The 26,932-nt window shown below is 34.4% G+C and overlaps 1 protein-coding gene across 11 annotated transcripts in view; it reads left to right on the forward strand.

Moving 5' to 3' along the window:
- The window catches only part of DIAPH2 (diaphanous related formin 2), a 251,755-nt gene that overhangs the window by 79,597 nt on the left and 145,226 nt on the right, over nucleotides 1-26,932 (forward strand). For 10 of the 11 annotated variants that reach the window (XM_075161966.1, XM_075161969.1, XM_075161962.1 and 7 more), the window contains 4 exons: nucleotides 3,692-3,793; nucleotides 5,243-5,337; nucleotides 12,126-12,227; nucleotides 19,136-19,375. In XM_075161966.1, the coding sequence (XP_075018067.1) occupies nucleotides 3,692-3,793; nucleotides 5,243-5,337; nucleotides 12,126-12,227; nucleotides 19,136-19,375 (539 nt within the window). Of the gene's footprint in view, nucleotides 1-3,691; nucleotides 3,794-5,242; nucleotides 5,338-12,125; nucleotides 12,228-19,135; nucleotides 19,376-22,435; nucleotides 22,542-26,932 lie in introns of those variants that run through there. The other variant, XM_075161972.1, reaches the window with a different exon arrangement.

The raw sequence follows: 26,932 nt of genomic DNA on the forward strand, positions 1-26,932 counted from the left end.
CTTGGGCTTCTGGACTCTTTTACTGAGAACTTGTGAAGGAGATATTCGTCACTTTTGCAAAGAGTGACTTGCTAGAGTACCTGGACAGGTTTAACCACTTACTGGAGGACTCTGCCAGGGCTGTTAATGCAGTAGAGGACTGACATAAACTTGATTAGTGAGTATGTTCTGGGAAGTGAAACAGGTAAGCCATGAATTTGGAAGGCTGAATTTGGATCAAGCCTAGTTTAAAGTGGGAAAAAGCTAATCGTGTTCTGAAACAAGAGAGGCAAACTTAAGCAGGGTACTCAGAAGTGGATGACTAGCTCAGCAGGGATTTGGGTGGGAGGTGGATGCTCCAAGCTTCAGACTTGGAGAGCTGACCTGTTTCTTTCAGTGTTCTATTGCTTAACCAGTTGTGGTCAGAAAGTAAGGAAATTTCCCCTCTGCCTCACCTTTTTTTCTAAAATAGCACCATCTTTGTTATGGAAACCTGGGTATGACTGTCCCTAGCTCTAGCTACTGTCTGTAAGACTTGTCGGTTTGAAAACAAGCTTGTTTTGAATGAAGTTGTAAGCCAGTGCCATTAACAAGTGCTGTAATGAATAATCACAGCACTAAACTCCAAGATCTTTATGAAGTAATACAGATGCTTTAGCTTCCAGATTTATTTGTTTTCATCTTGCTTTTTTGAGCTACCCTGTCTTGACTCTATAAAATCCTTTTTTCATCTCTCCCTCTGGTTCTGTGGCATCAAACCAAAAAGTGTGTCTCATCTTTAAACAGGCACTTGCGAAGGGAGTACCTGAAAAGGGTTGGGAGGCTGGTCAGCAATAGTGTATTGTTTCTGAAATTTATCAAGTAGCTTTTGATTTATTTAATTATTTTTTAAAATTCTGTAATCCGTGGTCCTGTCAAGTCGAATCACTGCTAAAATGGACTACGCGATCAGAGAGAGAGCAAGCCACTAACAGAACAGGGGAGGGCATGGCTTTTGATAGCTCTCATGCTTAATGTAATCTCAAGCATGGGTCAAACTGTGTTGGAGAAATTCTAGTAAGTTAATGTCTCTTTCTGCCTATGAGTCTTAGGTTGGTAAGATTGGTGTTGATGCTGGATGCAACTTTGGTGCAGTCACATAAGCATCTGGTTTGAATATTTCTTCATGTTTTTTTGTAAATTGGCATAAAGCTAACTTAGTCTTTAAAGTCTCATACTTAAAAGATAAGAACCTTTGGAAAGAATATCTTCTCTGGTGTTTTCCAAATGGAAAAGTTTTAATCTAACCCAGACATGAAATATTTATAAAATGGATGATTTATAAGTGATGGTGTTACAGCCCTTCAGGCTTAAGCAGGTAAGAGTAGCCATGGTTTGTTATAAAACTTTTGAACATTTGGTCTTTTGTGTTCTACATGTGGTTATTGGTTTCACAACCGCTAGAATAGTGCAATCTGGAAACAGGTGAGGAAGAACTATAATGAAACCTGGTTGTTTGCCCTGTATGGGCAGCGGTATTGTTGTGGATTCTGATGCAGCCCATCCTCTGTATGTCTCTTTGTGTAAAATATTGTATGCTTAAAAACTGAAGCCCCAAAACCACTTTTCCTATTTTGATACTGTAGCAGCTGAGTAACTTTAATACATGTTTTGAGTTGGGTTCATGTAACACCTTTGCCCTTGAACTCTTGCTCACAAAGGTGTTTCTCTCACTTGCTGTGTCTGATCAGATCTGATCACGTGCATTACCACTGTAGGAAAAAAGTTACCTTTGTGTGGGGTGACATTCGGTAACAAAAACATTTGTTTCTTCCGTTTTCTTTTACGACTTCATATTTTTGTTATCTCTGCAGTTTTGCAAGCCACAAGACTGAAATGGTTAACACTGGCTTTGTGTGTGTATTGTCTTAGCTGGTTACAGAACAGGTTTGTGTTTAGTGTTCACAACTAATGTGCCAAGTATAGTACTCTGTGAGCTGATTGTGAGGGTGTGTGTTGTTCAACACTTTAAAGACCCAATCATATATGGAAATCCAAAGGGTTTAATTCTTAAACAGATGAAGTTTGGAATAGGTCACTCATCTTCTTGAATCATTTCTCACACCTGTCTCAACAGACACAAATCTAGGCTTTTCAATAGCTTCTGTTCATATAAATGAACTCATAATGTTTATTGCCTTCTCATGGGACAACTAATTTTTAACTCTTGGGTATTTTTTGTTTGTTTTTTTGAGCGCCTGGTTTTATTTCCTTGTTTAATTGAGAACAATTAGTGATAAGGGTGTGATTATTTCATGGAGTGTCACTTCAGGATTTTAAACAGTAGTTCATTATAGCTAAAGGGTCAGTGCTGGTGGGAATTTTGAGTATTATCTGTGTATTACCAAGTTGATGTATAGCTGTTCTTTTTCAAATATAAAGCAAGCTGGTCGTACTTGTGTAGTTAGGCTTGCAGAATAATGTCGGGGCAAGGGGCGAACAAGTATTGCATTGTTGTTGAATCATCTTTTGTGTTTAGCTTTTTCCGCTTTAGGCTTTTTAGAGGTAGCTGGGGATGAGAGAACTATCTTGTACTAGCTTGGTTAATGAAAAACTGGTGTGAAAATACTCAAGGTAAACTAATTATTCAAGTGGTATAAATCCAGTAGAATTATTTTATGTGTGATGTTTTCCTAGTGGTAAAGTGTATAAGGAGAAAAATAACTGTTTTCTTTGTTATATTTTTTTAAGAGGTTGAAACTGAGGCTTTGGTGTTATTCACACTAAAAATGAACATCTTTTCTTAGGAGATACCTGTAATAAAACCCATGCTGATGAAATTAGTACAGCAAAAAACAATGCTTAAAAGAAAGGTGTATTTAGTCTGCCTAAAAATTCCTCTTTTGACTTTAAAGTTTTTCAGTTAGTTTTGAATAATTTAAAATGTTCATTAAGTTTAATTAATGTTAATCACGTTAAGTTTCTATTCCTTCAGTGCCAAATACGTTATGTGATATTTAAAAGGAAATAGATCTTTGTTAATGGGTTTACTTAATTAATACTTAAGAAAATTCTGTAAAAATTAAGTATGTTAAATTATGCAAAATCAGCATATATTTTAAATATTTCAATACCGTGTTACTTTGTATATAATTTTAAGTACTGAATATAAGGCTAGTGATACTTGCTAATTAAAACAACAACAAAAAAGGAATTTAAAATATATGGTGTTTTCTTATTTGGTTTTGCTCTTTACCAGTGACAACATAAACAATTAGTAAAAACCCACCTTTATATAGTGTTATAAATCTCAAATGTTTTATCTTACTCGTTTTGAATGAAGAACTTCACATGGTATTTGAGTTAGCAATATTTCAACAGAGGGCACTCACGTGCTTTGAGGTAACACCAAATCACTGTGTTTTTAAAAGTGCTTGGAATGAACTGGAGCTGAAGTTAACAAATTTTTTGGGTTAAAATACATAAATATAATTTGATAGTGCTTGGGAAAATTGATCATTGTCATATTAACATTTTGATTTCATGTTCCTCCTAATTTTGTACATTTGCTTTGTTTCTTTGGATATTTTAGAGTATGTTGAGGCAGTGCATTCATTTTGTTTTGAACTGATTCTAATAGATGCATTATTATGGCTTTCTAGCTGAGTTGCTATTAGTCTGTTAGATTTAGTTGTAATAATGAATCAGAATTTAATAAATACATTCTTTACAGCTAAAAAAGCGGTAGAAGAATCAGAAGAAAAGAAAACAGTTCAGTCAAAGAAAAGGATTAAAGAATTAAGAATTTTGGATGGAAAAACCGCACAAAACTTATGTAAGTGATGTCAAATGCATTAGGTGAATATCTAATTAGCAAGTACACATGTCTGTGCTTAAATGTCTTATTTCTATTTTGTTTACATGTGCAGTATTCTTTTTCTAAAAACTGGCTAATGTGAACACGAGTCTTAAGTTCAGAAGTGTTTTACATATATATGATTTGAATTCACTATACAATTTGGGAAAACTTTAAAAAGTAACATGGAAAAATGATGTAGATTTAACTGTTAATGAACTATATTTTTTTGTAACAAAAAGTTGATTCTTTCATTAATTGATTTATACTGGAAGTATGAGGGAAGGCACAGTGTTGGTAGGTTTTTTGTGGGTTGGGGTTGAGAGGCCAGTTCTAACCATGCTTTCTGGTCAAAGCAATGGAGAGAGAGAGCTTGATGGGGGTTAGACTTTTAAAGAGAAAAATACTACAAAATAGGTTAACTTAGGTGCAAATACTACTACTATAAATTGTAAGGAAAACAGCCCCAACTATTATTTTTAATGTGCTTCTCTCTTTAATCATGGAGGGAAATCAATCATTGAGAGCAGTAGATTCTTTTATTTGAATTAGAAATACCATAAAATGTCACTTATTCATCTATACCCGTGGCAAATGAAGTGTGTAAAACCAAATCTGCGCATTGTTTATTACCACATCCATGAGCACATTTTCTTAAGCAGAAAATGCACTATGACACCAGTGATATAAAACTTCAAGTTCTGAAAATGTGGATGCAGGAAAATCAGCCATAGTAGTTAGGTTGAATATACAGCAGTTTATTAAAATGGTATGCTAATCCATCTGTGTTAGGATATTTTGTAGTTTACTGAATGGGGCTCTGTTGAGATGTTATAACACCCTGAGATCGAACTGCTTTGGGAACGCTTATCTTGGAAGGGTATACAATATACATTGTCTCTTGTATAAATTTAGTTACCCTAAAAAGTGGTAGAGTTAGGTATTGTTTTTTTGTCTTTGCCCAGCTCTTCATTATCCTTTTGATATGGAATTTTTTCTAGAATGTCATGTAAATATCAGTCAACCAATTGTAAATGAAGTACCGCTATTCATACATGGTTATGAAAGCAAAAAACAATAGCTAAAGTCTTCTAGTGGTTGATTAAGTCTGTTTAAGTAGTAATACAGATATGTTGCCATTCATAAAAATAGGACTTTATTGCTAGAGGTAAGTGACACTGTTAGGGAGCAACTGAGGCGGATGAAACAGTTAAAATTGTTGTCATAGTTTCATTTCTTAGAAGTAAAATTTCTAAGTTGAACTGCAGTAGTGTGGCTCATCTACTGTTTGTTTTATATAGAAAACTTTTTCATTGTGAATCATCTTAATTTGGATCAAGATATAATTTTTGAGTTGCTAGAAATAGTTTGCCTTATAATCAATCTTTTTGACCTTTTTGATTCTAATTTTTTATTACTGAATTTCAGCAATATTTTTGGGTTCTTTCCGTTTGCCTTATGAAGAAATAAAAAATATAATTTTAGAGGTTGATGAAGAGAAGCTGAGTGAATCCTTGATTCAGGTATGTGAAAATGTCTCTGGTTTTATTCGTAGGTTGTTTTCCCACATAAAAATGCTGTAAAGGTATAAGAATTCAAAAGTAAGAATAGTGTAGAGTTTTCTGGATGTCAGCTACAAATGTATCAGCTGTGTTTACAGTTACGTTTATTTCACTTCTCCTTTTGAACATGGTCGATTATAGCAGTAAAACTGTCTTTAACAGACACTGTTAACAAAAGTACTTTTGAATCTCTAACTTTATGGAGTTTCTTTTTGAAAAGGAAATCTCTGATAATTCTAGATTTTCAGTTTTGAAGGCAAGCATTTACCAGATTTAGGCTAGTGGATAATGAAGTTTCATCAGTCGTCTTGTGGAAACAGCTCTGCTTGTCACTAGCGATAGATGAAACTACCTGAATGTTTTGGGATACTGCTACAACCCAAAAACCATCTGTAAATCAAACCTGCTCTCAAGCTGGTTTGGTCTTATTTTGAGCCCAAAATCTCTCAGCTGGAAAGAAGCATGGAATACTTTCTTTGCATCCCTCTCTGATTTCCTCACAGCAGGAGGAGAGCAAGTGTTTACACTGCCCCTCATGATCTCTGGGGCGTGACAGAGTGCAACAGAGAAACTCGTAAACTTAAAATGGTATACAGATGTAGCACACCAATGATACTGGTGGTGAATGGGTTTATTTTAATATCATACACAAATTGATTCTAGCTAACATACTCAGCCTCTACTTATCCTTTTGTCCTTCCTTGTCTCCTGCTTGCACCCCTGTCCCCCCCAAGGCTTTCTAAATTAATTTCTTCCTTTCTTGGACCTGGAAAATGGTTATTCCAGGGATACTGGGCTAAACTGAGTTGCCTGGTCTTTTCACAATTAGTTATGTAATTCATAACTTCTTCAAATTTTAACATGAATGTTTTTTAACAAAATTATTATGTTGCAAAACATACAGTGAAAATGGAATTAAATTATTAAATTAAATTTAATTGTCCTTTGTCAGCAGTTTTTCTTGTGTCATCAAGGCCCTCTTACATTTCTGGAGTTTTGTTTTCTTGAGGCTCTAAAGGAAGGGCTGCTGTTTTCTCATAGACCTCAAACTATTGGACTCACAGCAGTATATACAGTTATATTTTTTCATAGTGTCATATTCTGAGACTTATACCACCTAACCTGATGTTCTTGAAAATATAGATTTGTATCCAAAATTCTCATTCATATTTCATTTGGGATAGTCCTGGATTTTTTTTTGGGGGGGTGGGGGTGAGGGGGAGGAGTGGGGGGTGTTGCTATGGCATAATGTTTTTGGACGTTCCAATTTGATTGGAAACTATTTCCAGTCTGACTTTATTTGATGTGTTTCGCTATGGCATCTTGCTTCAAGCCGTGTCAGCATGAAATTGATTGGGTTTGAGTATGGGCCCTAAAATTAAATACAAAGCATTTCTAATATATATTTACAGTGCTAAAAATACTACTTTTGGCTACTAAGTATGTTGTCTTAGAAAAAGCTTATGCACATGATACGTAGTATTTGGAAATACGAAGTCTTAAGTTTATGTTTATTGATCAGGGATATCAGATCATTTCATTGAGAAGCCTACAGGATTAGTAAAATAAAAAATCAAGAGGCAGAGAAAAACCCACCTTGAATACCTGCAATGCAGAATAGTTTCATATTGGTATAGTTATCTCTACAACAAATGTAGAGATATCTTAAGACCTGGATTAATAGAAATAGAATTTAATATGCTGAATATAAGGTCATGGTCTCACATGTTAATTGTAAAGTGCTGGAAGCTAATGTTGTAGTGGTTGCTTATCTGTTGGAAATGATTGAGGAGAAGTAACAGTGAGTCAGGACAACAGGACTCAACAGGACAAGTATAGCTACGCTGTGGTGCAGCTGTATGTGGAGCAGCTAAGCCCTCACCCAGTCCCAACCACTTGCCCTGGCTACTTGTCAGGGAGGGGGGGCATAGATTGCCCACCCCTGCCCTCCTTGCAGAATGAGAAACAGAGAATGCCTTCACTGTTCTGGTCACAAGTCAAAATAGCACCATATGGGCTGCTATGAAGAAAATTAACTTTATCCCAGCCAGACTCAGTACGCCATAAAAAAGGCAAATGTGATTGCAAGGTGTATCAGGTCAAGTATTTCCCATAGAGAGGATAATTATTATGCTTTTGAATAACGCACTTCTAAAACCTTACCGAAAATATTTGGTACATTTCTCAAAAATTAATTTAAAATGCAGACACTGAACTTAAAAACTGCTTAAGATGATTGAGGGATGGAGAAACAGTCTACAGAAGGAAGCTAAAAAAGATTGCCTTGATTAGATTAGCAATATAAATAGCTGAGAGGGGATATGACTATATAATGACTATATGGGGAGCAGAGTGATGTGCATAAGCATTGGGGAGAAAAATGAAGTTGCATAAGTAAAAGGCAATGTTAGCACCAGAATAAATGTATATGAATTCATCATAAATGCAACTATCTAGAAACTCAGCTGCCTATACTCTTCAAAAAAACTGAGGCTTTGGAGGCTGGTCCGTTTCTGAAGGGAATGGTGTGGCAGAGCTGCTTCTAATAGCAGAGAGATTTAGCTGATAACCCGGAAAAGATTCCTTCTGTGTTTCTAAAGGTATTCTTAGAAATGTGTTGGGGTAAATGGGCTGTATCATCTATTTCATGTTCAGTCTATTCAGGTTTATTTTTATTCTAATCTTCTGACAGAGTTATTAACTAATTTACCAGTTTAACAGTTTTCAATACTACTGATTGGAAGAATTTTACAAAGCAAAGCTTGCTTTCTTTCATGCTTAGCAAAACTTGTATTGTATAAAAATGCACATGTGGAAACTGCTTTGTTCTAAATATCGAAGTGATGAAAGCCAAACGGGTATAGCATAACTGAGCATATAGAAAAGTGCTTTTTCCGTTATGCTTCTCAAGTCCTTGTTTCTTGCTGCTTTTCAAACTTACGTTGTAATACTTACTAAAATTAATTGGATTAATCAGTTTGAGTACATGGTAGACTATCTACTGTTGTAACTCTTCCGTGAGGAAAACACTCTAGCAAAAATATTCTCAGTTCCCAGTGTGTCTTTGAGATAAGTTCTTGTAAACATACAGTTGTCAAACATCATGTTTAGCAGAATTCAGGACATTGTGACAGTGAGTAGTGAGTGATAGTTTCAGCCTCTTAATGTCAGCCTTAGATTTCTACTACTACTTATGTTTATGTAAACCATTTTTATTTACCGTATTTTTATTTAAACCCACATCATCATGAATACGTTATGAAACTGTTTCCTAAAGTACTGACAGGGATTTGAGTATGTGATCACTGAATAGTTTAGCTTCATTTTCAGTTATTCAATACAATTACTGAAAGTAAACATATTTAAACATATGTATATGGGGGGCTGCAGGGCTAGTAGAGCCAAACTCTCCTTCTTAGAAGCTGAGGGTAAAATGAGTTTATCTGTTAGCTCTAGACCATAAAGGGGTGTGGATGAGGAAAAAGAAATGATCTAGTGTGCTAACAGATTTTGGTGGCTAAAAAAAAAAAGGCAATTTTAGTAGTAGGTACTTGTATTTCTGCATTGATGGAAAAAATAATGTTTTACAATAAGTTTATTAATGTGTAATGAAATATACATTTCTGACAAATACTGTGAAATTATTGATGACAGCATTTGGTAAATAGTCTACCTAATTGTCGTGGTTTAACCTGGCAGGCAGCCAAATACCACGCAGCCGCTCACTCACTCCCCCCACCCCCAGCGGGACGGGGAGAGAATCGGAAGGGTAAGAGTGAGGAAAAACTCGTGGGTTGAGATAAAGACAGTTTAATAGAACAGAAAAAGGGAAAATGATAATGATAAAATATACAAAATGAGTGATGCACAATGCAATTGCTCACCACCCGCGCTGACCGATAACCAAGTAGCGATCGGTACTTCCTGGATCACGCCTACCCTTCATATACTGAGCATGATGTCACATGGTATGGAATACCCCATTGGCCAGCTGGGCTGGCTGTCCTGATTATGTTCCCTCCCACCTTGTGTACCTAGCTCAGTCAGTAGGCACGGGAGCTGTCCTTGGACTAGGAGGGCACTTAGCAACAACTGAAAACATCAGTGTGTTATCAACATTCTCCTCATACTAAATCCAAAACAGCACTAGGAAGAAATTTAACCCTATCCCAGCCGAAACCAGGACACTAATGAAAATAGGTTTAAAAAAATAACATTATTTAGTTCATGTCTTTGATCTTTACCAGCATTGAACAGTCAACCAAATGAGCAAGAATGTTTTACAGATCCTTAAGTTTTTTTGAAGTAGAAATTTGTGGGATATAGTTTTGGGTTAATGGGAAAGGAAGCATGTTTAGGTTTAAACACGAGGCCATAGCTTAATTGTATGACATCCAGGTGAAACTGATGCTTATCTCTGTCAAGTATATTGAACTCTGTTTGCTGAGACACTCAGTAGCTCCCCGGTATAAGTGTAAAAATCTTTTTGTGACAGGGAGGCTTTGTATGAGATGGCTTGTCATCTTTATTTTTCTTTATTAAGTTGGGTGAATGTTTGATTCTTTCAGCTTGGAGAATTAAGTTAGCTATCACTTGCAAATCTGACAAATTAGACTGCCTTTCTGAAAGTTATACCTTAATTCCTACTTCATCAAGCCTGGCAGAGTGATCAGTAATCAAATTCTCCTAACGAATAAGAATGTTGCAAGAGTGATGGCAAGATTGGTATGTTCTAAAAATAAGACATGTGTACCTCTAATAGTACAGGTTTTCTCCAGTTAAGATTTTTATATCTGGAAAAAATATGCTTCTATAGCGCTGGTTGCTTTTCTGATTTTAAAAGGTACATAACTTTTTTTCATATAAGTCTTTTTGTGACATAGACCTAAACAGTCATTATCGGTTCTCTGATAGTGTCAGTGTGCATGTCCTTTCTATTTTATTCATATCTTATGGGAACACGTAATGCACCTTTTCTGGTGGGAGAACTGATGTGCTAATAACCTAATCAGAACAGCTTCAAGTTAAAGGAGCATGTTCTGAAATGTTTTACTTTTATGATTAGTGTTGCAGAAAGTATCAAAAGAGTTAATTTTTGTAGCTGTAGCCCGTTACCTTATCTTCACGAAAATCTGTGTTGTAATTAAAATGCTATAGAATTGCATATTCCATAGACACACACACACATATTTATTGGAAGTAAACCTCTAAACCTGATGGTGGTTGTACCGTTTACTTATGCAAGTTTCAGAGGGTGGCTTCATAAAGTAGGAACTTCTTTTTGAAGAACATGGACTTACCCCTTTTCTCTTTAATACCTCAGGATCCATTGAAGAAAAAATTATTCCTGCGTGGAGGCGTTCTTTTTTTCTTAGTTATTTGGTACAGGAGTCATTGCACTGTGGAATTGGGTGAATCTCATGTTGATTTTTCAAAAGTTATTAATAACAGAAGTGCACTACTTCTTTGGTCCCTATATGCATATTAATGTCTCTAATCTAGCATACAGAAACAGGTCGCCTGCTTTTACTATGTGGTTAGGCAATTACCCCCCAAAAAAATCCCCCTAAGAGCCACAGTGGGAAAGCAGGAGGGATGCTGTGTTCACCTAGACCTGGAGGTATTTCTGCCCCTCTTCTACAGATAAGTTTCTTCAACTCAGTCCCTTTGATTTCTTCAGTGGCTAGTGCTTGCCTATAACTCAACGCCCTTTGGAATTCCACAGAATCACACTTGCCTCCCAAGATGCTACAGTCCAGTATCCAAAATACTACATCATTTTTGTTTCTTGATTTTCCTGTCATAAGCCTTTAATATGAACAAAGGTGGTTAGTGGAGATTGGAAATGAAGTAAAGGGCACCCTCTGTGTGCGGACAGCCGTTATGTAATCATATCAGTTAATAATATTTTAATTCTCTTTGGTTTTTTGATCTTAAGATTTATGAACGTTTTTGAACAAAAAAGGCCTATCGACTCTTGCCAGCTTGCTTGAATGTAAATGTATACTCCTTTTCCCTTGAAGAGTTATATTACTGTTTTGTTTTCAACTAACATATGTATCAAAATTTAAATACAACCTAAACTTTTACTGAGTATCTCTTAAAAACAAAGTATTCTTCAGCCTTAATATAAATATTTTATACATTTAGCATATCTGTATTTTGAGATGTTAAGATCATATAATAAATTGTACAGTTTTCTTCGGGGACATGGATAAGATTTCAAGCAAGTTCTACTTTTTGCTGAGTTCCCATATATTTGCCATCCAGAAGATCTGTACAATTTTGAGATGTTGCTCTCTTTTTGTGTAAAGTGTTTTTAAATGAAGTTTGTGCACAACTATTTTGAATGTCTAAAGATTTGGGGTTTTTTTGGTAGTTATGTCTTGCTTTACACAGACCAGGTATTTCTTATTAATATTTAATGAGCAAGATGCAATCATGAGGGCAAAAAAAGATTGTACATAGAGTCTAATTCTTCAGGGTCTGACAGCATCAAAGAGTTTTGTCTAACTTTTTAATACTGAGAAGGCATTCTTCAAATTAGAGACAGTAACAGAGGTGCTGATGTCTGTATTACATAATTACTGGTTTGATTTGATGTTTATATACTGTTAAAGCTGTGTAAATAAAATAAGCTTCCCATAATTTCCTCATACGTTTCCATGTTGTGATATTTTAAGTGTATTATTTTAAGATCTCAGCTAGTTTAATATAACAAATTTAATATAAAGCCTTGTTTATTTTAGAACCTAGTGAAGAATCTTCCTGAGCAGAAAGAACTCAATGCCTTAGCCGAATTAAAGGATGAATACAATGATCTTGCTGAGCCAGAACAATTTGGAGTTGTGGTATGTATTAGTGCAATAATTGACTGGAGAGTTTTATTTTGTCAAACAGATTAAACCCAAAAATTTTAGGTTTAAATTATTTTGGTAAGTGTTTTTGCAAGTCCTGCAGTAGGAAAAGTTACCATCTATTTATTGATGAGTAATAATCTAAAAATCTCTGTAAATACATATTAGGTGTTTTTCTGGAAGGAATTATGGTATGCAGTTGAAAGCAACAGGCACTTCTGTGCCAGACCAAATCTTTTGTCTGATTGTCTTGCCTTGTATGCAAGTCTTGCATGTTTATTAAAGAGTTATGGAGAACTCTCTACTTTCAAGTAGTTAAATTTCTTCATAAAAGACCCATTAACTCAATGACATTGACAACTTTGATAAATTTATTCTGCTATATCAAAGACTGTAAAGAGCTGAAAGAGTTAATACGCCCATAGTATCTCATGTCATATTTTACCCTTAGGTTAAAAAAAAAAAAGTATGTGTGTGTATACATATATTTTTTTTTTATGTGTATATACACATATGTATGTATGCATATACATATAAAATGTATATGTATACATACAAACACATAGAAACTTGCAAAACTACTTTAGAAGAGGTGTAGATTCCTATTAGAACTGAAATTGTAGATTGTATTCTGTTGCTTTTACTAGTGTTTAATATATATATATATTCCAAAAGTAGGGATATTGAGTATTATAATGGCTAGAACCTGTCTCCGAATGAAATTATAAAATTTGCATAAGTTACCCTAATACATGCTGGTAGTTGATTGTATGTACCGAGTACTAAGCTAGGACTTGGAAGACTTTTTCTGCTTCTGGTCTTCCAAAGACCTGATAAGTCCTTAGGCAAATTAGTTCCTGTTTTCACTTTACTTTGTCAGTCTAAAAGATTATAATAATGATGATAGCCTCTGTAATGTGTTTAGAATTTATCCCTAACTCCACAGGAGCTGGGTTTGCTCTTGCTGGATTTTTATGGTTTATGAACATTAAAATGTATTAAAACAGAAATAGAGGTCTATTAAAAGGGAAGAGTGAAACCGGCTTTTTACTAAAAAGCTCCCATTTGAGCATAATTTGGCTTCAGAAGTGCCTTGAGGGGGGGCAGGGAGGAAAGGGTGTGGTGGTGGAACGGAACATTATTTGACCTAATGAGAGTTTTGTAGAGGATTTAGAAAATGAAAGCTATCAATGACTATCAAAAACTTCAGGCTATTGATTTTATTTTTTTAATAAATGGCATAAAGTTCCAAAAATGTTTTATTTCAAAACAAAGATGAGGAATTTTGGTAGAAGTGTGATACGTTGGTTAGTCTTATTGCAAGGTCTGCAGTGGTAAAACATGACTACCTCTTTATTGATCAGTAACAATCTAAAAATCTCTGTAAGTACATATTCGGTGCTTTTTTTAAAGGAATTATGGCATGCAATATATATATAAATATAATTACAGTAGAATACATTAATATATTATATCTTTTAAATATGTATTAAAACTTATCCATATATACGATATATATGCATATATATTATATGCAATATATATGTATATATATTATATGGATATATACAGATATATATTACATGCATATATTCTATATTATATTTTATATACATACATATATATGTGTATGTATATAAAAAAACCAGTTTAGAAGCACTGAAGAAATACTTTGTTCCCTCTTTGTCATGTAACACACGCCTTCAGAGTGACTAAAACAATGTGATGAAATGACAGTAGTACTTCCAGCCCTACAACAAGATGGGCTTTGATCCCTGGCAAGGAAGGAAGGAAGGAAATCCAGAACAATTGCCCTGTCTACTCTCTGCTTTCTGCCTATTTTTGAAATGGCAATGAGCAAAGGATGCTAGGGAGTGGCTGATTTACCAAATGAGTATTTCCTTGTTTTTTCACTCGATTATATTGAAAAAGTCGTAAAAATATCCTTATTTTCTGACACTACTAATATAGTCTTGATCACTTTTTCGTTGATTCGTTCTTCTGAGGAATGACCAATTACAAAAAGTTGGAAAGAATGTAAAAGTATTTAATGGAACATTAATTAGAAAAAACTGCTTAATCAAACATCTCCAAATGGTGATGTTTGCCTTATGAAGGGATTAAGTTTCCTGAAGCTTGTTTGTTTATTCAACTTTACCATCTGGTTTAATAAAAAAAATTACATTTCCTTATGGATTGTGATTCTGTCTTATTTTTAGAGGCCTCATCTACATTAATAGTACTAAAATGCTGGTTTTGTTTCCAATTTTGATTTAATTGAACAATCCACTAAAGTGGAAGAAATGCAGCTGAACTCAAGCTGTTTACTTGACTGGAGTCCTTTTTTGCTATGTGTCGAATTAATTTCAGAGTTTTGCATTAATAATAATCTTAAACTTGATGTTAAGAAATAAATGTTTTGGAATAGAAGATCACAAAAAGTGTTAGGTAGTCTTTAAAATGTGTACTCTTATTTGTATGTAATTTAGGTACGTTAATTATTAAGAGATGTTAATTGGATAATCACCATGCCCATCAAATTTAATAAAGATTGGAATAAGTTGTTTAAAATTTGTGTAGAAAAAACATACTTTATAAAATGATTAACTTATTAGAAGAGACCGATTAACTTAACATTCAGCTGATATGTAAATGAAGATTAGAATTGAATTTTCGTTTGGGTGAAATGTTAAAATGATTTATATATTCAAATTAGTTATTGGAACTGTTTTTGAAGTTATATCCTGGGATCAAAAAAAGGCAACACAACTTCATATAAAGAAAAGTTTGCATTGATGTTGAAGTAGAGCAAGAAAAATAGATTAACTGAATCAGTTGTATAACATTAAAAAGCTAGGCAGATTGTTCTCTGATTTTTAACTGTAAAACTTGTGTTTAAGTTAATTTTTTTATGTCATCAGAACAGCTGCAACTTCAGTAAGGATACTTGCTTTCAATTTCCGTGCCAGTTGAACAGTTTAAATATTATAAAAGCATAAGTCTCATCTGTGCTGTAAAGTGTGAGTACCAACCATTTCTTGTCAACTCAGGACAGGCTAAAAAAATAAAATCTTTTGCAATGTTAGTGGTATTTAAACTCAGAAGATTTTACCCACTTTACCACCAACTGTGAGTTCTGAGTTAACAAGAATATTACCACTTCTAAAAAGATCATCCCACAATTACGTGGTGCAAATTTTAGTTAATAACTCTTTAGTGAACCAACAAAACAAGTGACTGGAACTGACCAAAGAATTCCCTTTCTGGTATGTATTCTGGAAAAGTGGGAGGGATTTTTTGCTGGTTTCTAGTGAATGCAAAACTGAGTTCAGCTGCTAAGAACTGGGTTATCGGTAATTTCATTGTTAATGCAAAAGGATAAGTTTCACTGAGTAGTTTTAGTTGTAGAGACTTGCAGATTCTGTGACCCTTTTTGCTGTATAACCAGGATTAGCTATCTTGAACAGTCCTTGCGGGGATGTAGATGAAGTGGGAAGAATTGTAAAAGTTTATTGCACCTGCGTTGGTTTAGAGTCATTCAGTCACTTTAATTGAACTTACTTGCCACTTGTTTTGCCTTAGTGTAATTTCTAGAGCTGCTGAAGAATTAATCTTTTTAGAACGTTGCTAGAAAAGAAAAGGCAACTGTTCAATATATTATAGGTAAGAGGCTGAGTAAGTTGTCTGAGTAAGTTGACAAATTTGTTTTATAGGAATGTCAGCTTTTTTCCTTAGGAAGTGAGGCAAATTTAATTGTGCTTTTTGCCTTTTTCTCCAATAACCTTTGATCCTAGTTTTAATACAGGGCTTGAGAATTGTATGATGATAATAAAGAATAAAGAACTGAAAAAAAATTTGATTAGGTAGAGAATTCAGCCAAGGACCTTTCTGAAAGCCCAGAAGGGGAAATAATGACATGTAGTCCAGTGCTCACAGTTAGCTGGAAAAGAAATACCCATTTTCTTGCTTCTTTAACTGTTTGTGGTGAAAGCTAATGGTTGCTGTTACATGCACCTATTTGAATGTATTATTTCTTATATGCCTTTGACACTAATTTTGTAGAACTATAAACAATTTGACCTTTTTCTTAGTGAATATGATCTTTGCACCTTACCTATTTTCAGAAGATTCCTTGAAGTTCAGTATGCTTACCAGCCATTGAACATGTATATTTAGAAACATGCATATGAAAGAGAAACCAGGGCAGGGTGGGGAAGGAAGAAATGAAGTAGCATTTGTGATCATCTTCTATTGATACATAAAGAGCATAATGTATATAAAAATGTTTTGAATTCTAAGGAAACAGCCCTTATGAAATTGTGAAGATACTTTTAAAATATTATGCAGATCAGCAAATGAAATTAAACTTACTACTGGTTTGGTAGTCAAACTGCCTTGCAAAACAAATAAATGGTCGGTATTTTATAACACTTCACAGCATTAAAAAAAGAAAGTACAAATTGGCTGAAGTGTTGTAAAGGATTATTCTTCACAGGTGTTTAAGTCACACTGTTCTGTTGGCTTATACATGTTTTGTTGCATTCTGTTTTCAAGATCTAAAGCTTTTGACGACTTTGTGCAATTTTGAGTAAAATCCATAATTGGAGATTGTTCTACAAAAGTTAAAGCAAATTATGTGATTAATTTTAGTTTCCATCTACTGCAGCTCAGTGAAGGTAGACCTTTTCAAGGCAGATGTTTTCAGTATGATATTTCTGAAATACAGAATGATTAGAAGAATAAGATTTCAAGACTTTGCATGATGTTGGCTTATAGAGGCTCACAGTGAAATTTGTGACAATGAAGATATATAAAAAAAGATTGCAAGTTATGCTGAAGCGCTTCTTTTCTGATCCTTTCCTTTTCCTCGTTCCAGTCTGATCATATGAATTGTTTGAGACCATCTGTAGTGCCTTCATATTTATTTTCATTTTAGTATGAATTCATCATTATTCAGGCCACCCAAGTCAAGTTATTGCTGCTGTTCTGGTGGCTGTCTGTGGTAGATAACACCAGTAGAAAAATCATGGTTCCTCAAGGAGCCATGGTAAAGCTTTGGGCAACAGGGACATGAGCACATAAAAATCTTTGTTTTGATAGCCAAGACCTGTGATTTGTCACATAACAAAGCTTTTCTTTCAGGGGGACAAAGTGCTTCAGGAACACCACTGATAGTGAATACATTGGGGGAGAAATCTTTCTGTATTCTGCTAATTAAAATTAGGAGTTAGATTTGGAAGGTAATCATTCTTGCATTTAAATGAAAATTTTTAAGTGGATTAAAAATTTTCAGTACATATTTTTCTCTTAAATTTAAATCTCTCTTGTGAATTATAGTCCGCTGCTAAGTAGGAGAAAATATTACTCATCTCTTGTGCAAAATATGAAAGACATGGACATATTTTGGTAGCTAGTCTAGTGAAATTGCTCTTGGGGATTTAAACTAATGAATCACTATTGTAGATACTTCTCAGTATCTCTGTTACCTACCATGTTACAAATGCAGTGATTTATAACCTCCCATCTTTTTATCAGGTCAGGAAGGAATGAGTCCTATACTACGTTTTGCAAAGTGTCTGAAACATAAAGGTGATAATATCTTGGGCAGTAGTTTTACAAAATTTGTTCAAAAGAACAAAAAGACAAGAGATTAAAAAGCAAGCAGTATGTTGCCTGCAAAATATGATGTCATGGGATCAGGACTGAAAGAGTATACCAGAAGTATATCCTTACTTTAGTGTCTCTAGGTATATTGTTTTTTATATAAAACTTATTGTTATGAATTTCAGCCAAAACCTCTTTATCCACCTCCTGAATCTGATTATTCTTTGGGATACACAGTTTGGGACTTTTTGATGACGTGAACTTGAGAAGTCTTAGGATCAAATACATATCATGGTGTATCTTTAAAATACCTTTGAGCTTGTTTGGTAACTATCAATACTGGTAGGATTCATATTATTTATTTTATGACTTACTGTAAGTGTAGATAATACCTGAACAAAACTTGGTTTGGGTTTCATTTTAATTAAAAACTGCAAAAATAAACACCTTGTTAGATGTAGCACTGATGTCATCTGTAAATATCACAATTAACAGCTCCCATCAGTACAATGGCAAAAAATATTTCATGAACAACAGTACTAATGTGACCTGGCTTTATATAAGTATCTGACTCGTGAAGCTTGATCTCCTGTGTCTCAAACTCACTTAGATATTCCCATGTCCTTCCACAAGGGTCCCTAAGAATTCATCGTCTCTCTCCCCTATTGCTCTCCCAGGACTAAGAGCAAGTTGAGAGCTATGTGTCAGCTCAGTAGAAGAGTCTAAAAATTGAAAGTATTATTCTTTAGCATAATCAGACTGAAGTGTAGCTGTTTGCATTTGTGCTGGTATCAGCACACACACTTGAGAGATTGTTGTACCATTTCTGAAGGAAGAAAAACTGAGAAGCTTAGTTTTAGGAAAGTGGTAAATATCAGAGTTCAAGGGTAACTTCACTGGAGATGTGATGCAATGTTTGCCACGTGTACCTTCAGGCTGATTTTCAGCTCTTGTTAACTGATCGAATTGGCTTACATTTCCTTTGCTGGGAGGAAGGGTTTTGGCAGTGTGCGTTCATTGCCAGTGGGTTTGGAATTCATAAGTTAAATGGTTTGGTAACACAAAGCACTCTCTTGTTTTCAATATGTTGCTTCACTGAATTTTTTCAGGCAAAGTGTATGGTTTGGGGAAAAATACCTGTGGGCAGGTATGGATTCCTGGAAATACAAGATAGGCAATGAAAACATACAGAAACTGTAGTCTTGCTGGCTGCACAATATTGTTTTTTAATATAAGCTATTTTGCATAAATAAGCTTTTGGTTTTTTATGTTCTGATTTAATCTTTCTTATTTTGTAGATGAGTTCAGTGAAAATGTTGCGGTCTCGTCTCAATGGGATCCTTTTCAGGCTTATGTTTGAAGAGCACGTAAACAATATCAAACCTGACATTATGGCGGTTACACTAGCTTGTGAAGAGCTGAAGAAGAGTGAAAGCTTTAGTAAGCTTTTAGAGTTAGTGCTGTTCCTTGGAAACTACATGAACTCTGGCTCCAGAAACGCACAGTCTCTTGGTTTTAACATCAGTTTTCTTTGCAAGGTAAGATGAAGCTATAAAACTTGTAAGTGCAGATTCGTGAAAGGCACGAGACATGAGAAAGTACCCTAAATAGAGAAAAACATTCAATGTAGTTTACTGACTGCTCCTCTGTTTTTAATAACAGATAGAGAAACACAGGGTAAACATTTCTAGGATGGTCCCCTGCTATAGCTGTCTCTCTCAGTGCAATGGCGATTTAAGGCAGTTGTTTAATTGCAAGTCTGTTCTCAGTCTTTCTGGAGTATACAAGTAGAACAGCTTTGAATAAAATAACTTATTCAGCTTTTTTTATTCAGCTTTTTCGATCTGAATTTGTTCAACTATCATCTTGTCAATAGAATATACATAGAGCTCTGAATAATGTTAAATAGCTCTAGCTACTGGTCTTTCTTCCCATCTTCTACCCAGCTATCCCACAAGCAGTGTCACCGAAATAAGTATTTGGGATTAAAGATGGGTATTGTTATCCTGAGTTTAACTTCAATTGTGGTGGCAAAATATGGGATGCAACAAGAACTTCAGAATCTATAGCAGTCGGAGTTTAATGTGCGGTGCTTGTTTATTTCTATGGTGAAATGTGTGTAATGCATTGATCTGAACTTGACCATCTCAGTTTGTAAAGTACCTTTGAAAGTATCTTTAAAGTAAAGGGATGCAACATTTGTAAACAGATTTTTTAAAAAAAAAAAAAGTTAACATAAATCTTGCAGATGAATTTTTCAGTTATTTTTTGTTTGGCCTCATCAGAAGGTCCAGGTTTCAAGTCCCTTTTTGGACACCTTGAGTGAATCTGATGTGTACCTCAAGGAGATTTACCCTTGGGTGGAAGATAATATTTCAAATACACAGCGAGTCTGCTCTGACATATTTCAGTAGAGAAAGACTCTGCTTGCTGTAGTTTAACACAAAGGTGTTGCTAACTTCTGGTAAAATAAAAACCATCCCCTGAGAAATACTTTCATTCTTTAATAGCTTTTTTAAAGAGAGGCCAAGTTGAAGGATTTTTTTCCATAAATCTAGTGCTGCATTTGTTTTCGGTAGTAGTGGAATCTAAGGGGAAATTAATGTTTTAAAGTAGAAAACTACTTGTTAATGAGGGGGAGGGGAAATGATGACTGTGCATGAATGATACTCTAGCATAGCATAGATTTGAGAAGGTATTCTTGCACTCCAGGTGATAGATTTATGAATTGCTGTCAATGCAAATCCCACAGATGTTGACACAGCTAATGTGGATTGACTAATCCTGCAAATTGTTCTCTGCTGAACTGAATAATTGCTGAAGCATAGCTATCTGTGCTTACAGCTAAATTCCATTTAAAATAACTGAGACAAAAATCTATTTAATTCAGCCTTGCCCTCAGAAACAAAACCTATTTGTTAACTTTACTTTTTTTTGTTTTCAAGATAGATATTTCTGAGGGAAGTGTTCCTCCTCCCCCCTCCCCTCCCCCCCCCGCCGTGAGATTAGAGAAAATGCTTAAACATTCTCCCTAATAAAATGTTGACTGTGCTGTTGCATTTACGTACTAGGTATATTTTGTTATAAGGTGATGTCTAAAAATAAAATAATCACAAAGGCAGTGATGGTTGTTCGAGCAAAAAGGAAGGTCTCGCCAAAATCTAGACATGAAACTCTATCATTAATAGCTCTACATATAAATTAAACCTTGTGAATTATCACTCATAAGTTCCAAACTCGGAACAAGTCACTTAATGGAAATGTAGATAAGTTTCTCCAGACAGTGTGACATGTGCATTGTCTGCAATTTAAATTTATTGTTTATTACTCAAATTAGAAGATACTTTCTGCTATTTAAAGCTCCAGTTTTCATTGCTTTATGTATTTGCCATTCTAATTTGAATTAGATTAGTATATTAATGTGCTTTTGCAAGAGTTATTTTTATTCAAATGGTTTTGTACCTCTACTTACGCTTTAGTATCATATTTAGAGAAGGAACCTTCTACTCCATTGATGTTTAATTTTATAAATAAGAGGTGCTTACACAGTTAGTATCGCAAGGGATTTTTTTTTTTAATTACTGATAAGAATCCAAATTTATATTTGAGTAGTGACTCTTTTTATGCATTGATTATTTTCAACTGATAATTGCATTTGGTTTCTTTGTTTAATAGCTTTCAAATTCTGCCTTCCTATTTTCCACCCAAAATAGTAAGGTGGCTTTATTAGCTTTTTGTTACTAACTAAGACTACAGTCTGACAGGCCTTTGTTAACTGTTGTGAATAGTACAAAATATTAAACTACATCAGGTGGCAATGTCTTTTATAAGCATCAGGTTTAATATCTGCCTACAGCCACTGAACCAGCTTTATTACATTACTCAAGCAGTCTCAAAATTTAGGATTGTTGGTCATAATTGTCCTTCACTGTGAAAATGAAAACTTCTGTATGTGTAAGCATGGTAGGGTGAATGTGTTGTCCTGTTTACTGAAATCTCGCTGTGAATTAAAATTTCTAATTTATATTTCTTGGCTGAACAAGACAGTAAGAGAAGTGACACCTAACAGCAAGAACAAGGTAGCAGTCTGTTTGCCAGTGTCATGTGGGTTATGTTTTTTTGCTCTGTGGGGCATCTGGATGCTACTAAATTTTGAAGGCTGTGTGAACATTGAAGGATTTTTTTTTTTTTTTTTTTTTTTGGTGTGTGTGTGGTGGCAATTTGAGAAGGCACTGTTACCATATGAGAGGTCTTTCTTGAATAATTTCCAAGTGTCTTTATTTCTTCTCCCAGGGAATGTATTTCAGTTTTCAAGCTTTTCAAGAGGAATTTGGGAGCTTTTATTTTGCGTTTTGATAGAATACCTGTAAAGCATAAAAATTACTAATTTAATTTAATATTTTGTGAAATATTTCGTGCACTGTTTGTTTTTATGTATGGAATCATGATGAAGAATAGGATGTTACAATTGAGAAGTCACCCTTCCATAACCTCAGGTACATTGTTAGATTAGAAGTCAGATATAACGTGCCAAAGAAACTTTGTCCTAATTTTTTGTTTTGTTTGCCATAAAACCAGCTCCTTTTTTTTTTTTTAAGCAACTTCACAACGAGGAGAAGAATTTCTTACCAGTTTTAAACATTACTTGCCTAAAGTAAGAACTTCTTCAGGAGGAGTTTTAAAATCAAACAAGACCATCTGGCTTAGTGTTTTAAAGTGTTGGTCATTTCCTTGTCTATTTTTTTTGACATTTTTGTTGACTCTCACTGTAAGATACTTGATGGGACAAAGTAAGATATAAGTTAAATATCAGTATTATCCTCTGAATATTGTTGTTCTGGAAGGACTTCAGCTGTTATCTGAACAGAATTTATAATAAATTTAGCTGACTTGACTCATACACTAGTTTTTAGCTGTTCTTTACTGTATGTTGATGTTTTGCCCAAAGACAAGGATTTAAGTCTCAGAAAAAATAACCAGAAAACATATTAGGATAAGGGGAATCAAACCAGTGGATATTCGATCAATGATTTTTAAAGGCTTGATGTTTGTAAGTTTTTAGTTTGTGCGGTGGTTGTTTTTTTTTCTTTTTTAGACCAGTGACTTAAACTATCTTTAACGTCAGTGGACTTTCTGCCCGTGATAAGAGAGCTTTTAATTTTTTTTTTTTTTTGAGCCAGCTGTCAGCAAGGTAGAACACATTTCTATGGGCACACATTTCTATGTGCAGAATACCCATAGAAAGCAGAGTTGTTTTAATGATGAGATATCCTAATGTGATGAATTCATTTTTCAATTAAACCTGATTTTTGTATTGATTTTTTTTTTTATCGTCCTTAACAATCTTAAAATTAATTGTCTGTTTAGTAGGTGTAGCGTTTATGTTATATGAGCTGAAAAAAGAAAAGAAAAAAGGCAGGTATTGATCTGGGATAAATGTTTGTTTTTGTACAATAAATGTTCTTAAAACAGAGCTAGTCATTTCATACACAGAAATCTGTTACTGTGTAACAACTTTTATTAAAATATGATAAAGAAAAGAAAGCATGAATTCAGACCTGTCTGGTCATAGCTAAAAAGCTAATGCCTGTACAGTAATTGCAAATCCTTAAAACCAGATTATCTTTCTGGATGTTATATTGCAGCATATGATGTTATTGAAGAAAGAAATGATTTGTCAACAACCTTTGAACTTAATTTTGTTCAAATAAGAGAGATGAACATTAGAATTCATGTGCCGTATCAAGGCTGGCAAGCAGTAGCAGCTACTCTGATGTATGCACTAGAGCATTCATGATTGCCCGAGTGTTAAGTGCTCTGTGAAAATCTAAATATGGCAGAAAAAGTAGGAAAGTTCAGAGAGGCTGCTCTAGTAATTCACTAAAGGTAAATCTTTCTACCAGTTGTTGGTGTTTGATTAATGTGTACAAATGATCCAACTGCTATTCTGGACCCCTATTGCAGCAGTTACTATCTCTTATCAAGGACAGGAGAATCCTCATAGTTCTATAAAGTTATGCTAGACAGAAATGTAGTTGAAAGAAAAGGGTTTGCTTTAGGCATGTGTAGGGTACAACTTCTGTTCTTTTTGTAGTGAATTAATGTAAAGACTAACACCAAGCATCCCTCTGTTTTAATAAAGCTTTTGTAGTATTCTACCTGGATCAATGTGTATTTTATGTAATAAGTAATATTATGTTACTTCTTAGTGCAAATAGTACAAGACAAGCTGTTTATGTAGTTTGAGTGTTACTGACTAGTGTACCTATATTAATTGTGTACCAGCCCCTTTTCTGTTAAGGTGGGAAAGATTTCTAGGGTATGAAAAGTTATATAATCTCATTAAAAACCATAGAAAGCTTTTTTTATAGCTATAATAATCTAATGTCACTCCAGTGGTAGTTGAAACATACATTTTTCCATATGTTGGCTGTCACTTTTAACCCTTACACCTGAAAACTTAATCCAAAAGTACCTGTAAAAAAAAAAAGAAAAAAATTCTGGAAGTTGGTTATGGTATGATTTTCATGTTTTAAATGCTTTACCAAGACACTACACGTAAAGGAGATTTTTGTTATATTGATGTTATTTCTGAGCTGCAGACGTAAATATTGTACTGTGCATATTACTTGATTTGAATGATGTGCTGCAAGTATTATGTTCTGTGTATATTAATCTTTAATCCTTTCCCAAGCAATGAATTTGATAGTATTGATCACTCAAATTGATGCTTCAGCAGCCAGCGGGAAGTTGCTTTCTGAAGCCTACACTCGTGTACTGATTTTTTTTTTTTTAAACTAAATGTGTTATTCCTAAATTCTGTCTCTCAGATAAAGAAAGGCCATAGAATCAAAGCCTATATTTGAAAAATTTAACACCGCAGTGTTAGTGTCTTCTTTAAAAATAAATAAATTTGGAAAACCTTAAGTCAGTGACATGCATCGTTAATGTTTTGCAAATGCCACATGTACAGACACTGCTCTGTGTAAACATAAAAGTTTTTATGTTCCAGTGTGTTAACACTACCAAAGATGTGGAAGTAAAGCAATTATTTGTATTCCAAATGGTGAATTCTGTTACTGTTGGTGAGTTTCGTTGGTTTACCAAGTCTCAGGGAAATATTATGACTTATCTAATATGGTAATGCTTTGAGAATTAAAAGGATGAAAATACAGAGGGCATAATGCAAAAACATTTGAAAGGCAGGGATTTTTAGGATTCACAAACTTGTGTTCTAGTACATATTAGGCGGGAAGCAAAATCCTTTTTTTAACCCATTTTATTTGGTTTTGGTTTTTGTTTAACATAGCTAGGTCACCAGCGAGGAAATTCTGGCTACTTCTAAAGGTGTAACCCTTTGTACAGTCCACCTTTTCTTTTGCACTGGCTTATGTCCATACATACCTACAGTTGTGAGGCTGGAACACTTAATAAGAGTGTGAAATGGATGTAATTTTTCCTTTTTTGCTCCTATATGAACCCATAATATCACTTGGAATTTAGAACCCATAGAATATTTCGTTGAAATGTTTCTGATTGAATTGTCTGTTAAGATGTATTTAAGAGCCACCATATTTTAAAAAAAAAAGTTCTAATCACTATTTACTGTAAATCTTAGCTTCAATTATTATCTGTGAAAGTAACGAGTAAAAGTGCAAGGAATGAAAAGAAAAGGGGAAAAAATACTGATTTTTTTTTTTCATGTTTTGCTCTGTCTTTGCTAACCCAAATAAGACATTTCTTTAGTTGAGAAGACATTGACTAAACGTCAGCTGCCTGAGGTTTTTTTTTTTTAAGTAGTCTTTTGATGAGAAACTAGATACTTAATCTTGATTTTCTGTTTATTAACCTTGTAACGTAGCAGAGGCCCTACGTGTATATGATTTGTAAGTCTAGAATCTTAAACTTACCCCTTTTCCAGAGCTCTTGCTTATGAAAGGACAGTTTAGCTTTATGCCGAAGAAAATAATAGCATTGTCAAGTTGATTTTATATTTAACACGGTGATATTATGATGTGCTGCATGCAAAGTCCTGCATTTGGGACAGCCTTAAACTGCTGCAAAGGTGGTCTCTTAAGAGTGGGACACAACTCTGCAGAAAACCTGGAGTCTGTCCTAGTGGAAAAAGATGAATCAGTAGTGCGCGTTGGCAGCAATGAAGGCTGACAGCACCCTGGGCTTTACTGATAGGGGCATAGTCAGGAGATCATGGGTAGAGACTTTTTTGCTCTTAACTCAGAATTTGCTGGGTTATGTATGGAACATGGTGTTCAATATTCTGTACAAAAAAATCTTTTTGTGGAGGACCACCAAGCTTGTCAGGGACTGGAGCACTGAGGAAAGGCTGATGGAACTGGACTTGTCCAGCCCAGAGAAACAAAGGTTTTGGGGGGGACCTGTAGCAACCTTCCAATACCAAATAAGTTAATGTAAAGGTGGAGCCAGGCTTTTTAGCAAAGTGTACAGCAAAAGAATGAGAGACAGGGGTCGTAAATTGAAACAATGGACACTTTAACTGGTTATAAGAAAAACAAATTTCACTTTCTTAAAATACAACTTTTTAATTCAAAATACATGTAATTGTCTTTTCCTTAAAGTAAAAAAATGTTAAATTGTACCCAAGAATAAAAAGAGAGAGGAGACAAAAAATTTACCCTTAATAAAAGTTTACTCTGTGAATACAGAGAATGTAAAGACACAGCCATGCTATTGCTAGCATTCCAGTTCCTAACTTTCATTTCTATTTTTATATTTAAATAATAGCTGCTAAACTACACTCAAAACCCACCTATTTTCCTTATCTTTTCATGATATTAGTAGGCTTATGACTTGTTTTTTAAAGTATATATATTGATTTTTAAAGGTCAAACAGAACTACATGTTACCTGTTGTGTCTCTTACCTATTGAAAATATGGATGAATGTAGTTGAGACGTGTTTCTTGATTGGGCCAAAGTAGTGAATTTGACACAGTTGTTTAAGATCTGAATGACTGTTTACTACAGGTTTTAAACAACTCAGCAGGTGCTAATACTAACTCTTGTTAATATGATGTTGCTTTTGGTGACAAAACATGTTGTAACCTGAAGGCAAAAT

The sequence above is a fragment of the Calonectris borealis genome, chromosome 13 (assembly GCF_964195595.1).
Source record: "Calonectris borealis chromosome 13, bCalBor7.hap1.2, whole genome shotgun sequence".
Lineage (NCBI taxonomy): Eukaryota > Metazoa > Chordata > Aves > Procellariiformes > Procellariidae > Calonectris > Calonectris borealis.